The 12,492-nt window shown below is 45.4% G+C and overlaps 1 protein-coding gene across 1 annotated transcript; it reads right to left on the reverse strand.

Annotated features, from left to right (window-relative positions):
- Positions 1-3,682: 3,682 nt before the first annotated feature.
- On the reverse strand, positions 3,683-8,722 carry Ndufb8 (NADH:ubiquinone oxidoreductase subunit B8). Its single transcript, NM_001106360.3, has 5 exons — positions 8,614-8,722; positions 8,233-8,359; positions 6,925-7,024; positions 5,978-6,133; positions 3,683-3,860 (listed from the first exon to the last, which is right to left on the reverse strand). The coding sequence occupies exons 1-5, from the start codon at positions 8,696-8,698 to the stop codon at positions 3,768-3,770; spliced, it is 561 nt and encodes a 186-aa protein (NP_001099830.1). The 5' UTR covers positions 8,699-8,722; the 3' UTR covers positions 3,683-3,767.
- Between the last annotated feature and the right edge of the window lie 3,770 nt (positions 8,723-12,492).

Genomic DNA, 12,492 nt, shown 5'->3' on the forward strand with positions numbered 1-12,492 from the left:
CAGAGATTTCCCAGTAGGGCCTGCCTCACTTGCTCTGTGATTGCATAGTTCTGGCGCCCAAAACCAGTACATTCTAGTCTATTCTATTTGAGCCAGGCTCCCCGGATAGCCTGTGTACCGAAAGGGAAAACACTAATTCAATTTATTATATAGTTATTAAAGCGATGGAAGCCCCGGCCCTTAGCCCATGAGCTCTCAGTGTGATCTATTTAGCAAAAAAAGCCATCGAGGCTGTAAATAGTAGTGATGCACACTGAAGTCCCCTAGTAGCGTGTGTCCATACACTGATTAAGGGCTGTGTGTGGAAAAAGAAACGATTACGGACCAGGGACTTCATGGAAGATTTCAGGCACATGACACGGGCATTACTCCTTGCGGCTGAAAGAACACTAGGTGATATTTCAACAAAAGGGAGGCTGAAGCAGCTAATGGGCGTGCTGGCATTTCCCACACAGTAAATCAAAAAAGACTGGGTGAGAATGAGTGCCGATATATAAATTGTGGGATACCAATTAATTCTGCGGTTAACAGGGAATTACTGAAAAATTTGAGTCAGAGGCACTAGTGGCAATTTTATTTTCTATCAGGCAGTATAGATCCCTTTAGAAAGAAGGGAAGAAGGCAGGGACCCAATTACAAGAGGAATAGAGTGGCCCAGGGACCAGGGAAGAAAGCCTGAATCAATACTGGTGATTGAAGAGAGCTGTATTGGCTCTCCTGATTGAGAAAGGAAAAGATTCAAGGGGCTCCAGAGCCAAGAAGACCCGGTGTGCTGATAACAGAGCTAGAAACCCTGAGGCATAGGAACGGGGATGTGAGGATATCACAGATGCTCTTCAGGTTGAAGGAATTGAAGCAGGTGAAGAAACCCAAGTTGATTCAAAAGTTCCACTTGATGCATTAATTGTATGGTGAGCCCTACCTGGGTCACCTCTGAAACTGGGATGCCCATTATCTGATGGGCAGTTCCGAAATCAGACAGAAACCCACGTGTGGCACCATCTATGCCAGGACCACACTCTTGTTACAACTAAACATTTAACTTTTTTTTAATGTCCTATCACAGAAACAGGTGAGCCGGTGGTGGCATGGAGTAGGGGAGTGAACAAGGTCAGTGGCTGACTGGACCTTAGGAGCTGGAGGTGTGGATTGGCTGAGAGAGCGAGCTTGTCCTAAGGCTTAGAACCCTGGTTTTATTTCCCAGCACCACAAAAACCAGTCATGGTGGTGGCTACCTTGTAATCCCAGTACTCAGAAGGTGGAGACAAGAGGATCAAAAGCTCAAGTCATCTTCAGCTACCCAGACTTCAAGGCCACCCTGGACTACATAAGTCTCTGTCTCTCTCTGTCTCTCTCTCTCTCTCTCTCTCTCTCTCTCTCACACACACACACACACACACACACACACACAGTATAGTACATATGCAAGGTCAGAGGACACCTTGTAGTAATCGATTGTCTCCTCTAAACATGTAGGGCCTAAAGATTTAACTCAGGTTGTCAGCCCGTATCTTTACCAACCAAGCCATCTCAGCAGCCTGCAATAAACCTAGAATTCTGTAAAAAAGTAGCATTCTCAGTCCCACTGCCTAACTTTGCACTCTTTAACTACCCAGACAACCACTAACAGAGCCCACGTCTAAGTTGTGTGATGTGTGGTCTGAATAAGAATGGCTCCCAAAGGCTCATGCATTTGAATGCTTGTCACCAGGGACTGGAACTCTTTGAAAGGATTAGAAGGTAAGGAGGCGCGTTCTTGTTGGAGGATGTCCGTCAATGGGGGTGGGTTTGAGGTTTCAAAAGCCTATGGCAGGCTCAGTCATCTGTCCCCCACCCCTATCAGGATGTAACTCTCAACTATTTCTCCATTGTCATGTCTGCTAGGCTTGCCACCACGCTGATAATGGACCAAGCTTTCAAAACTGTAAGCACACCCCCAATTAACTATTCCTTTAGAGTTGTTATGGTCATGGTTTTTCTTTGGAACAATAAAACGGCGACTAAATCTGATGGGTTTATTTGTACTGATATAGGAGAAACACATTTTCTTATGGTTCAGGTTTCCAAATGAAATGATGCTAACTTAAGAAAACTTTAAATCACATCCATAGCTACATAGTAAGACTCTGTCAAAAAGCAAACCCCTAAACAGTTTGTTGACTCACTTGAGGCTGCAGATGCACTGACACCCAGGGGTGGGGGTGGGGTCACAGGAAACAGGCATTGTACTCACATCATACTCTTTGGACATTTCTAACACATAGTTCTACAAAATCCAGAAATGATACACCATTTCTTTTATTTGCTTGAGTCTCAGGAATGAGATACTGTGTTTCCTTCCACCAATTCTTACCCTCCTTGAAAGTTAACAAATGTCTGGTTGGATTCCCTTGAAGCCCGCACACCGGAGACTTTTTAGTGGTTGCACTAGTCACTTCTACTCAGAACCTTATGGCTTAGACTACAATATGGCTACTTTGTCCATTATTCCATGAGCACCCGAATGACAGTTATTGCTTTCTTACAAGTTTTAATCTGATCGCTGAACTTTTGGGTTTTGCTGTTGTTTTTTGAGACAGGGTCTTCCTACTTTGGTCAGCCTGAAACTCATTATGTAAACAAAGAGATCCACCTGCCTCTGCCCCACCTACCATGCGCTATAATTAGAAGCATGTACCTCAACCAACCTTTTAAAATTTTATGAGTTTGCCTGAATGAGCACCACATGCAGTGTCCCTGGAGGCCAGAAGATGTCAGATCCCCCAGGACTGAGTTACAGATGGTTGTGAACCACCATGTGGGTGCTGGGAGAGCAGCCACTGCCCTTAAGCCATATTTCCCCATTGTAGCTAGCGTCTTGGAACAGCATCTCACTATCTGGTTTAGAGCTCAGAGATCTGCCTGCTTCCCCTCCTAATGCTGGGATTAAAGCCATCTGACCAAACACTATAAATCTGAGGACTTGTTAACTTACTAAGAAGCTATTTCAGAAAACTCGCTTTGAAAGGAGGAATGAAGAAATTTCACAGCTCCATACCAGGCATCTCCTACTGTCCCATCACTTGAAACATTACTTTCTTTTAAAACCTAATTATTTAAGAGTTTAAATAAATGGTTTTTGTTTTGAAACATCTTATTATATACAGTTTAGGATAGCCTCAAATTCACTAGATAGCCTGGACTAGTCCCAAATGCATGAGATCCTCCTGTGCTGGGATTAGAGGCACGCTATTGTTTAAAAGTCTTGGGTTGTCTTGATAGCTTTACTATAGTTGTTTTAAAGCCTTGCTGTGTAGCCCAGACTGGCTTCAAACTTGCAATCCTCCTGCCTCAGCTTCCTGCATGCTAAGATTATAGATGTGCTCCACAAAAATGGTTTTTTGAAGAAAATGAATCTTGTTCCAAATTGGCAGAGGAGCACACGCCTCCCTTCTTTGGCCCTATACATGGGAAAGGACTGACCCTTTACTACCTGCTGTGGAAATGCAGCTTGAAGCCACTTTCCCAGCCCCAGTGAGGTGACCTAAGACCTTCTCAGGCTCATTTCCTGATCCTCCTTCCCATCCTTCCAATTTCAGAGCAGGAAACAGGAATGCAGACAAGAGGCAAAGAGGAAGGACAAGCACCGGCTCCTTGTGGAAGTGACTATTCCTGGGGAAAGGAGACACGGATACCACAGTACTGAGCTTTATTAGGGATTTTATTAAGGTGAAACCTCTAGGAACAAGGAGTCCCATTCAGAGGGCACGAGAGCCCACGGAGCCTCCTCAGATCTCATAGTGAACCACGGGCTCAGGTTCTTTGGAAGGATCACCGCCTCGCTCCAGGTACAGATTATTGTACGGGTACTGCTTCGGACCCTAAGGAAGGACACAAGAGAAGAGAAGGTGCACGTGTCAGCAAGAACAATAGCCAGCCAGTCAGCCAATACCTGACTACACCCTACTTGAGTTCACAATCACGCAGAGCAAAAGGGGGTACAGTAGCCTCTGGTCAGACTCCGAGGAGCTAAACTGGCAGAAGGATGCTCTTGCCCTGCTCAACCCACAGCAGAGAGCGCCTCAGTTATGAGAGAAGTAGTGTCTGCCCGCAAGTGAGCAGTGGAGGCGGGAGGTCCAGGCCAAGGCTTTCTAAATGAGATGGTGCAGCCATCCATCCTGCTTGCGCTCGCGCGCTCTCTCTGTCTCTGTCTCTGTCTCTGTCTCTGTCTCTCTCTCTCTCTCTCTCTCTCGGGGTCGAGACAGACTCAATCTCCTAAGTCACTCAGCCTCTAATGGCTCCACCACTAAAGTGGCCTAGCAAATGAGGCGTGCAGGAGCAGTGGTGGGGGTGGGGGAAAGCAGAGGAGACGCGGCTGGGATGTGCTTTCGGGGCTGCTGGCTTTACCAACAAACAGCTGTCAGAGAACACAGCTCAGAGGGAGGAGAAAAGGGTGATGTGCTTACAGAACTGAAAAATGGAAGCGCCACACTGTTCCTTGCTCTCCTGAAGTGAAGTCAGTACTCACCACAGCCCCACATGCTCTCCAGGAGAGTCCCCAGGGCTTAGCAAGGCTCGTGTCAGTAAACATGCTCTACTAGCTCCCTCAGGACGCTCTCTCTGCAGAGGTAGCACTGGGCAGCCGACTGCAAACACCGCAGCCCCCTGCCTTCAGTTCGTCTCTTCCCAAAACGCCCTGGAGACAGCCCTAGACCAATCTTCCTAAGAACCTGGCCTAACATCATGTCAGGCTTCTAGTCACAAAGATGGCTCCCTGGTACTGGAGGCAGCTCAAGAAACCCCTGCATCCCTACCCCCCGGCGGTCTGCATCTGGTACATAGCAGAGGTTCTATAAATATTTGTTTGATTAATACACCACTCTGCTGTCAAGTTCAAATCCTCAGCTATGCAATAAAAGCTGCCCAATGGAGCTAATCAGTTCACCTCACAATCTAGACACTGTTGCAAATATTGAATCTAGAACCCTATTGTAGAACCATGGAATTAGGACTTCCAAGAACCAGGCCTGAGGAATATGAATGGATGGGAGTTCTCTAGGAAGACCATGTAGCTGGTTATCTAGGAACTATGTTTTTAATAGCTGATTTAAATTTTGGGATATTTTTATCACATTTATTTAATATCTAGGTGTGTGGGCACACTGAGACCATGGCACTCATGTGGGAGTTAGAGAGCAACTCACAGAAGTCGGTTCTCTCCCTTTTACCATGGGGGTCCCAGGGATTGAACTGAGGTCAACAGGCTTGGCGGCAAGTGCCTTTACCCACTGAGCCATCTCATTGGCCCTATTTTTATATACCACCTAACTCATCATCTGTCCCCCTCCTACTGTTCTCTCTTGTCCCTCATGGTTTCTGTGACCTCCTCACTACCCAGATCCTTTATTTCTTTGGCCCCTAGTTTTAATCCTGCTCCCTCAGTGCAGTTTACCCCACTCTACATTCACTGTGGTGGACACACACAAGCTGTGCCAGGCTCGCACATGTGTGCACGTGGTACTCATTATGTCTTCTACCTAATGGGGTCCTAATACTCCCTTTAAGCTGGGAATTATACTTTCTGATGTATAATGTCTTTGCTTATATGGACAACTCTTTCTAGTACCCTGCAGAAAGTCCCTTCATGTGTTCAGTACAGGATAAGGTTTCAGCTCTAGAGTCTTCGACTCAGCCTCAAATGGCCAGTCCCTAAAATATTATTTTATATAAATAGACTATCCTCAAATGGAAACTCTGAAGACTAGCTTCCACAGTCTCACCCACTACCCAGTGCTCAAGTCTGCCTCCTCAGTTACTGTGAACCGTGCAGTAGGACAGAGCAGCGCTCTGATGCCTCCTGTTGGGTAAGGCCCTTCCTCTTCCCCTTTTCTAAAACTCTAGGAAGCCAAACTTGGCATTGGCTAGTTTCCTACCCCTGCAACTTCACTCCCTCAGGAAAGGAGGAAAATGTGCTTTGGAGAGCACATAAGATACTCACCACAGGCTGGTAGGAAGGGAACATGTCCCCTACCCAGAACATGAAAACCATGAAAGCCACAAAGCCGAAGAGATGTCTACACATGACATCCCAGGAAACCGGTGTAGGAGATGTGTCCACACGATTCCTGATGTACATGTCTAGGTCCCAGTGTATCTGTGGCAGAAAGGCACATAACTGTCACAAACTGATCTTGCAAAAGACAGATGTTCAACTTGATACAACCGAGAGTTATGTGGAAGAAGGTAACCTCGATTGAGAAAAATGTCTCTATAAGACCCAGCTGTAAGGCATTTTCCCAACTAGTGATCAAGGGTAGGAGGGCCCATTGTGTGTGGTGCCATCCCTGGGCTGGTGGTCCTGGGTTCTACAAGAAAGCAGGCTGAGCAAGCTATAGGGGGCAAGTCAGTAAGCAGCATCCTTCCATGGCCTCTGTATCAGCTCTTGCCTCCAGCTTCCTGCCCTGTGTGAGTGCCTATCCTGACTTCCTTAGATGATGAACAATGATATGGAACTGTGAGCCCAATAAATCATTTCCTCCCCAACCTGCTTTTTGGTCCCGGTGTTTCATCATAGCAACAGAAATCCTAAGACAACATGCAATCTAGAATGGCCAGAGCCTGATACAAGGCTTCAAAGAAGCTTTACCCTTCTTAGGGCAATAATCTGAGAGCCAGGTCCAAAACACACAGGGCTAGTCTTAAAGATGAATGCTGGCGCCAATGAAGGCAGGCATGGCAGGCACAATGTTGACGGTACACAGACTTTGGGTATTCCTGTAAGTTCCATCTCACAGGCCACATGCAGAACTTCAGGTCTCAGATCACTGGACCTTGCTTCCTTGAGCAGGAAAGCTTAGCAAAAAAAGTACCATTTGCACTAAAGGAAGAATCCCAGGAAAACACAAGGAAATGGAGAATAATCGAAGCTGGTCATGGTTTTCTCACCGGTTCACCCCAGTTCAGCCTGAGGTCTGGGTGGTCCCATTCATACCACGGATCCCTCTCATGCTGTGAGCGGTTAGGGAGCATCGGGTAGTCACCATACCTGAGAGAGAGACAGCAACAACTTCTGGAAAGGGCTGTAGTAGTCCCTGACAGTTGAAAGCCCTCATCCCAAATATCAGAAACAAATCGACATACATAACTATGTCACTTAGGATAGAAGAACTTACCCCAAAATCAAGATGTCTTAGTACTTAGCACAGAACCAAAAAAGTCCAAAATATCATTAGAGGTTATGTCAAATCCTGAAACAACATGGCCTTAGCTTCATTTACAAAGAAAAGTCACACAACTCTAATTAAAACTAAAAGGGAATTTAGTAATCAATTACTCCAGTCTTTCACCAGACAACATGTAAATACAAAGCCATTCACATTTGTTGGATAAAACAAAATAGGTGCACATTAGAAAAGGCTTTTCTTTGCCACAGCTACTATGTTTCTGAACCACAAGTTGATTATTTACCCTCATGCATCAAACACCTCATTGGAGGTCTTGCTTAACTGGGTTCTCCCCCTAAAAATCCAAATTCACCTTATACAGACTACCACCCAGGTTGTTCTAGTCCACAACAAAGTAAAAAACAGAAAGTGATAAATGGACACCTGTCATAGAAAATGACTGGGAAAAAAAAAAAAGAAAAATGCTAACACAGGAAGTGAAGGTGATGTTTAACCACTATTCATAATTAACTATGTTACATGGATAGAGGGCCAGAAGGGACTAAACACCAACTGGAGAACGAAGGTTGACGTGTAATCGTGTAATTTGCTTAACTGTCAATGCCATTTTCATATTCCTAATGGCAAAAAAAAAAAAAAAAAGCAGACATACACAAATATAGAGTACTCCATTCACAACAAGGTTCTCCTGACAGGAGTTGAGCTCTGGCCTGGTCACGTGCCTAGATGACAGCACCTGAGCCCAGCAGATGCTCAATCTAAATGAAACCCAGTGCTTTGGACGGAGCCAAGGAAGAATTTCACTATTCAGGAGTCCTCGAGGGAGCTATTAAAACCTCGGCTTCCTCATTTGAGGAAACAGCCTGAGCCAAGGAAAAAAATTGAAATCCTCTCGGCTGCAGCTGCTCACCCACCCACTCCCACCTCCCCGAACCAAGAAAAGCACCCACACTAATGACTCTGAGGGGTCACTAGAAGGATCGGGGAGAAAACGTCAGAGTCGCACCACCCAATCCAACCATCTTCACCCACCACTGCCCCTGATGCGAGTAGACTTCCTCCATCTCACCCCATGCCATCATCTGGGTACGGCTCGTAGTCTTCCACACGCATATTATACTTCTTGGCGGCCGCGGCCCGTTCTTCTGGGGTCCTAGGATATGACCCCGGCATCATGTCCTTGGTCATGTGGAAGGCTGGACACAGAGGGAAGCAGGTTAGATGGGTACGGTTCTTTAGTCACCCACCCAGAAAAGGACTAAGCTGCAGTAACTGCAGAGGTTGCTGTTCCGCACCTGGCCGAACATAGCAACCTTGTATTCCTTCTTTGGACTCAGTAATTCAACTGTACCACCCCCAGCCCCAGGCGGAACACCGACGCCACCATTCCAAGGATGCCTCCCTCCCGAAGCAGCAAACATCAGGCACCCGCTTCCCACACCGTGCAGACCTCTCCGTGCCTCAAGTGGCACCACGCAGCGGGATGTCCTTTGCAGCCACCGGACTCCCAGGGCCGCAGCCCGGGACGCCGCCATCTTCACCTTCTCCGACGCTCGCCGTGCTCATGCGCAAAGGCGGGTCACGGTGGCTGAGCGGGGACAAACGCGATCGTTGAAGCTAGCGCTGAAGTCCGGGTGTCAAGCTGGACGGGCTTTAAATACGCTGTAGAGCCTGCGCAGTGAGTGGCTGGTGAAGTGCCAAGATAGACAGCCAGCAAGGAGAGAAAACAAAGCTACTACTCATTTGATATTTCGAGTTATAGTGTTTCTTTTTTCAGGGCTGCTCCCGCCGAATATCTCAGACAGCTGAGCAAAGTAAAATCAGGCGTCTGTCCTCACACGCACTCATTTTTCACATTTAGCTCTTGGTTTTGTTTGATCCTCTCTCCAAATAGGCTCACCTCTTTCCTTATATACTCAAAGTTGGCTCCTTAGTCTCGGTTCATCTAAATGTCTCAGTCACCTCGCATCCAACGAAATACAAAACCAAGCCTATTACTGGAGGCGGCTCTCCTGACACAGCCCCAAACCCCCATATGTCAGGCAAAACAGATTTCAAAAAGAAAGACCATAATTAACAAGCTCATAATTAACAAGTAACACATACTGGAAGACATGTTTGCATACTATTAAAGTTTCACTTTATTTACAAAAGTAAGGTTTGGATATATTTATTGCACATTATGAATGTGCACCTATTTCCCTCAACTCTTCAGACACAATCACTGTAATAGAATCCGTTCTCAAATGTATACCAGAGCGAAAACATGGACGTGTAGTATTCAACGTATAGATTTGGGGAGGGTTACTGCAGTGCATTTTGTCCTCTTTGTAGGATTGTTAGATGTCATCAGAATTAATTTGACAACATCCGAATTTAACTAACAGCAAGTCTGAGCTACATGAGTTTAAGGCGAATCTGGGCTATCTGAGACTGTCTAGGAAAAAAAAAGTGTATAATGATTTCTTTTAATGTACATTACAAAGGTGTGCAGCCATTACTTCTATCTAGTTCTAAAACATTTCATCACTCCCCCAGAGAAATTGCATATCAATTAGAATATTTCCTCTACTTCCACACATTGAAAGCAAACACTAATTCCAAACACTAATCTACTTTCTGTTTCTATGTCTTTGCCTAATCAGCATATTCATAAAAATGGGATCTTCTTACAATAGCCTTTCTGTCTATCTTCCTCATAATGTGAATATGTTCCAATATGTATTAATATGTCATTTATTTTTTGAGTAGATGACAATCTATCGTGTACTCTGTACATTTATTGATTAATGAACATTTCGGTTGCTTTCACTTTGGGGCTGTTGTGAATAACGCTGCTATAAATATTCTTGTACACATCTTTTTGTGAGTTTACATAGCATTTTTTTTTTGTGGGTTTGTTTTGCTCTTTGGTCTTATTTGCTGGCTCCTTGAGGCAAGGTATCACTCTGTGACTCAGGCTGTCCTTGAACTCACTTGAAGCTCAGAATGGCCTCAACTTCAAGCCACTCCTGCCTTGGCCTACCAAGTGCTGGGATTACAGGGGCACACGTCATATCAAACTTGGACACACGTTTTCAACTCTCTCGGCTATGTCCTTAGAATAGATCTGTGCACTTGGGATACCTTGTATGATTTACTTTCTGAAAAACTCCCAGGTTGCTTTTCAAAGCAGCCGCACCATTTCCCATTCCGCCTGGCAGCACAAGACTCTGTGGCTTCCTGTCCTCATCAACGCTTGCTACTGACTTTTTTGTTATAGCTAGTTCTATGGATGTGGCTGGATCTTTTCTTGCTCTGATTGGAGACCAGGAACTTTTGACAAGGATGGAGATTTCTCTTTTACATTCCCAAATGCTGAGAGCTCCAAAGTTGAGGGGTCCATGCTTGGTGATGGTCTCCTGGAATGCCATTTGGTGGCACAAACAGGAGGTGAAGGGCAAGGGGTCACATACAAAAGCATCAGTCGAACTCCCAGTCTCAAGCCCTTTTATAATAAGGATCACTCGTTCATGAAATGGGGCCCTGGGGTTGGGGATTTAGCTCAGCGGTAGAGCGCTTGCCTAGCGAGCGTAAGGCCCTGGGTTCGGTCCCCAGCTCCGAAAAAAAAGAAAAAAAAAAAAAGAAGAAGAAAAAAATGAAATGGGGCCCTGTGACTTGAACTCTTCCCCTTAGGTTTCACCTCTTAATACTTACATTGGGGGGTAAATTTCCAATACTTATCTTTTTAGAGGAACACAAGTAAACCATAATAGTATCTCACTTTTCATTTGCTTAACATTGATGACTACTGAAGTGTAGCAAAGAGAATGAAAAACTAAAGATAAAAATGGTGTGTGTGTGTTGGGGGGGAATAGGTTAATCTTCAATTTGGTGGCATTTAGAATCAACTGTAAACAAGCCTCCGGGCATCTGTGGGGAATTGTCCAGATTAAGTTAATTGGGGCGGGGCATATTCTAAACGTAGGCAGCATTGTTCCGTGGGGTGGGACGGAGCTGAGGGACAACTTTTATCACTCTGTGTTTCCTGACAGTGGGGTGCAATGTGATCAACTCTCTCAAGCTCTGGACACCATAACTTCCTGCCCTGGCGGCCTGACCCTGAGAACTGTAAGCTAAAGTGCCCCCCACCTCTCACCCGGCATGCTGTCTTTGTCAGTTTTTTGGTTTTTTTTTTTTTTGTGTGTGTGTGTGTGTGTGTGTGTGTGTGTGTGTGTGTGTGTGTGTGTTCTTTTCCCCAGCCTTCAGTAACTAATACAGGAGGGAAGGAAGGATCCTTGAGACCAGTACCAAAAACATACGCTGATGTAAATGAGTAGACTATATGAGAAAGGACTCAAGAATCCTCTTGCTTTTTTCCCCCTGTGATTCTTTTCTTTCTGTGAAGAAAGATCTCACCACTCACCATGTGCCTAGGCTAACCTCAAACTCATTCTGCTCCTGCCTAAACTTCTGATGTGCTTGAGAATATTGGCCTGGGCCACCACTCCTAGATGGGAATCCCCTTTCTGTTCTCCTCCAAGAATTGGATTTTCTTTATATGCACCTTTTCTTTTTTTCAAAGATTTATTCATTTATTATCTATAAGTACACTGTAGCTGTCTTCAGATACACCAGAAGAGGGCATCGGATCTCTTTACAGATGGTTGTGAGCCACCATGTGGTTGCTGGGAATTGAACTCAGGACCTCTGGAAGAGTAGTCGGGTGCTCTTAACCACTGAGCCATCTCTCCAGTCCCCTATATGCACCTTGTTAAACAAGCCGTGTTTGCACAAATGATTCTTTTATTTCCTAAGAAATTCTACGACCTTTCAGACAGTTCCTTCTTATGTAACAAATTGGCCTCTTCTCCCCTGAGCATCTTTTCATATGTGTTTTGGCCATGATAGCTCTTCTCTGGAGAAGTACCTGTTCAAGTCTTTTGTTCATTTTTAACTGAGTTTTATTTTTTTATTGTTGATTGTTGTTGGAACTCTGGATACAGTTTCTTTATTAGATATATGATCTGTAAACATTCCCCCTAAGCACACTCTGCTTCCTTCCTTCCCTCCCTCCCTCCTTCCCTCCCTCCCTTCCTTCTCTTGTTAAGGCAGAGTCTCCAGTAGAGCAGACTGTCCTTGGACTTTTATAACTCAGGTTGACCTCGAACCTACCTCTTCCTGTGTCTACCTCCCAAGCCCTGAAGTTTCAGACATGCACTAACTACCATGGCTGGTTTGTATGGTGCTTAGCAGCAAACCCAGGACTTTGTGCATGCAAGCAAGCACTCTACCAACTGGGATATATCACCATTCCTTCTTTTTACTGTCTCCATGATGTGCCTTGGCA

Source organism: Rattus norvegicus, chromosome 1, assembly GCF_021556685.1.
Source record: "Rattus norvegicus strain SHRSP/BbbUtx chromosome 1, alternate assembly SHRSP_T2T, whole genome shotgun sequence".
Classification (NCBI taxonomy): Eukaryota; Metazoa; Chordata; class Mammalia; order Rodentia; family Muridae; genus Rattus; species Rattus norvegicus.

Coding starts and splice junctions, on each gene's coding strand:
- Ndufb8 (NM_001106360.3), bottom strand. CDS start 8,698: ATGGCGGCGTCCCGGGCTGCGGCCCTGGGAGTCCGGTGGCTGCAAAGG. Junction 8,360..8,613: donor GCCACTTGAGGCACGGAGAG/GTCTGCACGGTG, acceptor CTCTGTGTCCAG/CCTTCCACATGACCAAGGAC. Junction 6,134..6,924: donor GGCTGAACTGGGGTGAACCG/GTGAGAAAACCA, acceptor TTTCTGCCACAG/ATACACTGGGACCTAGACAT.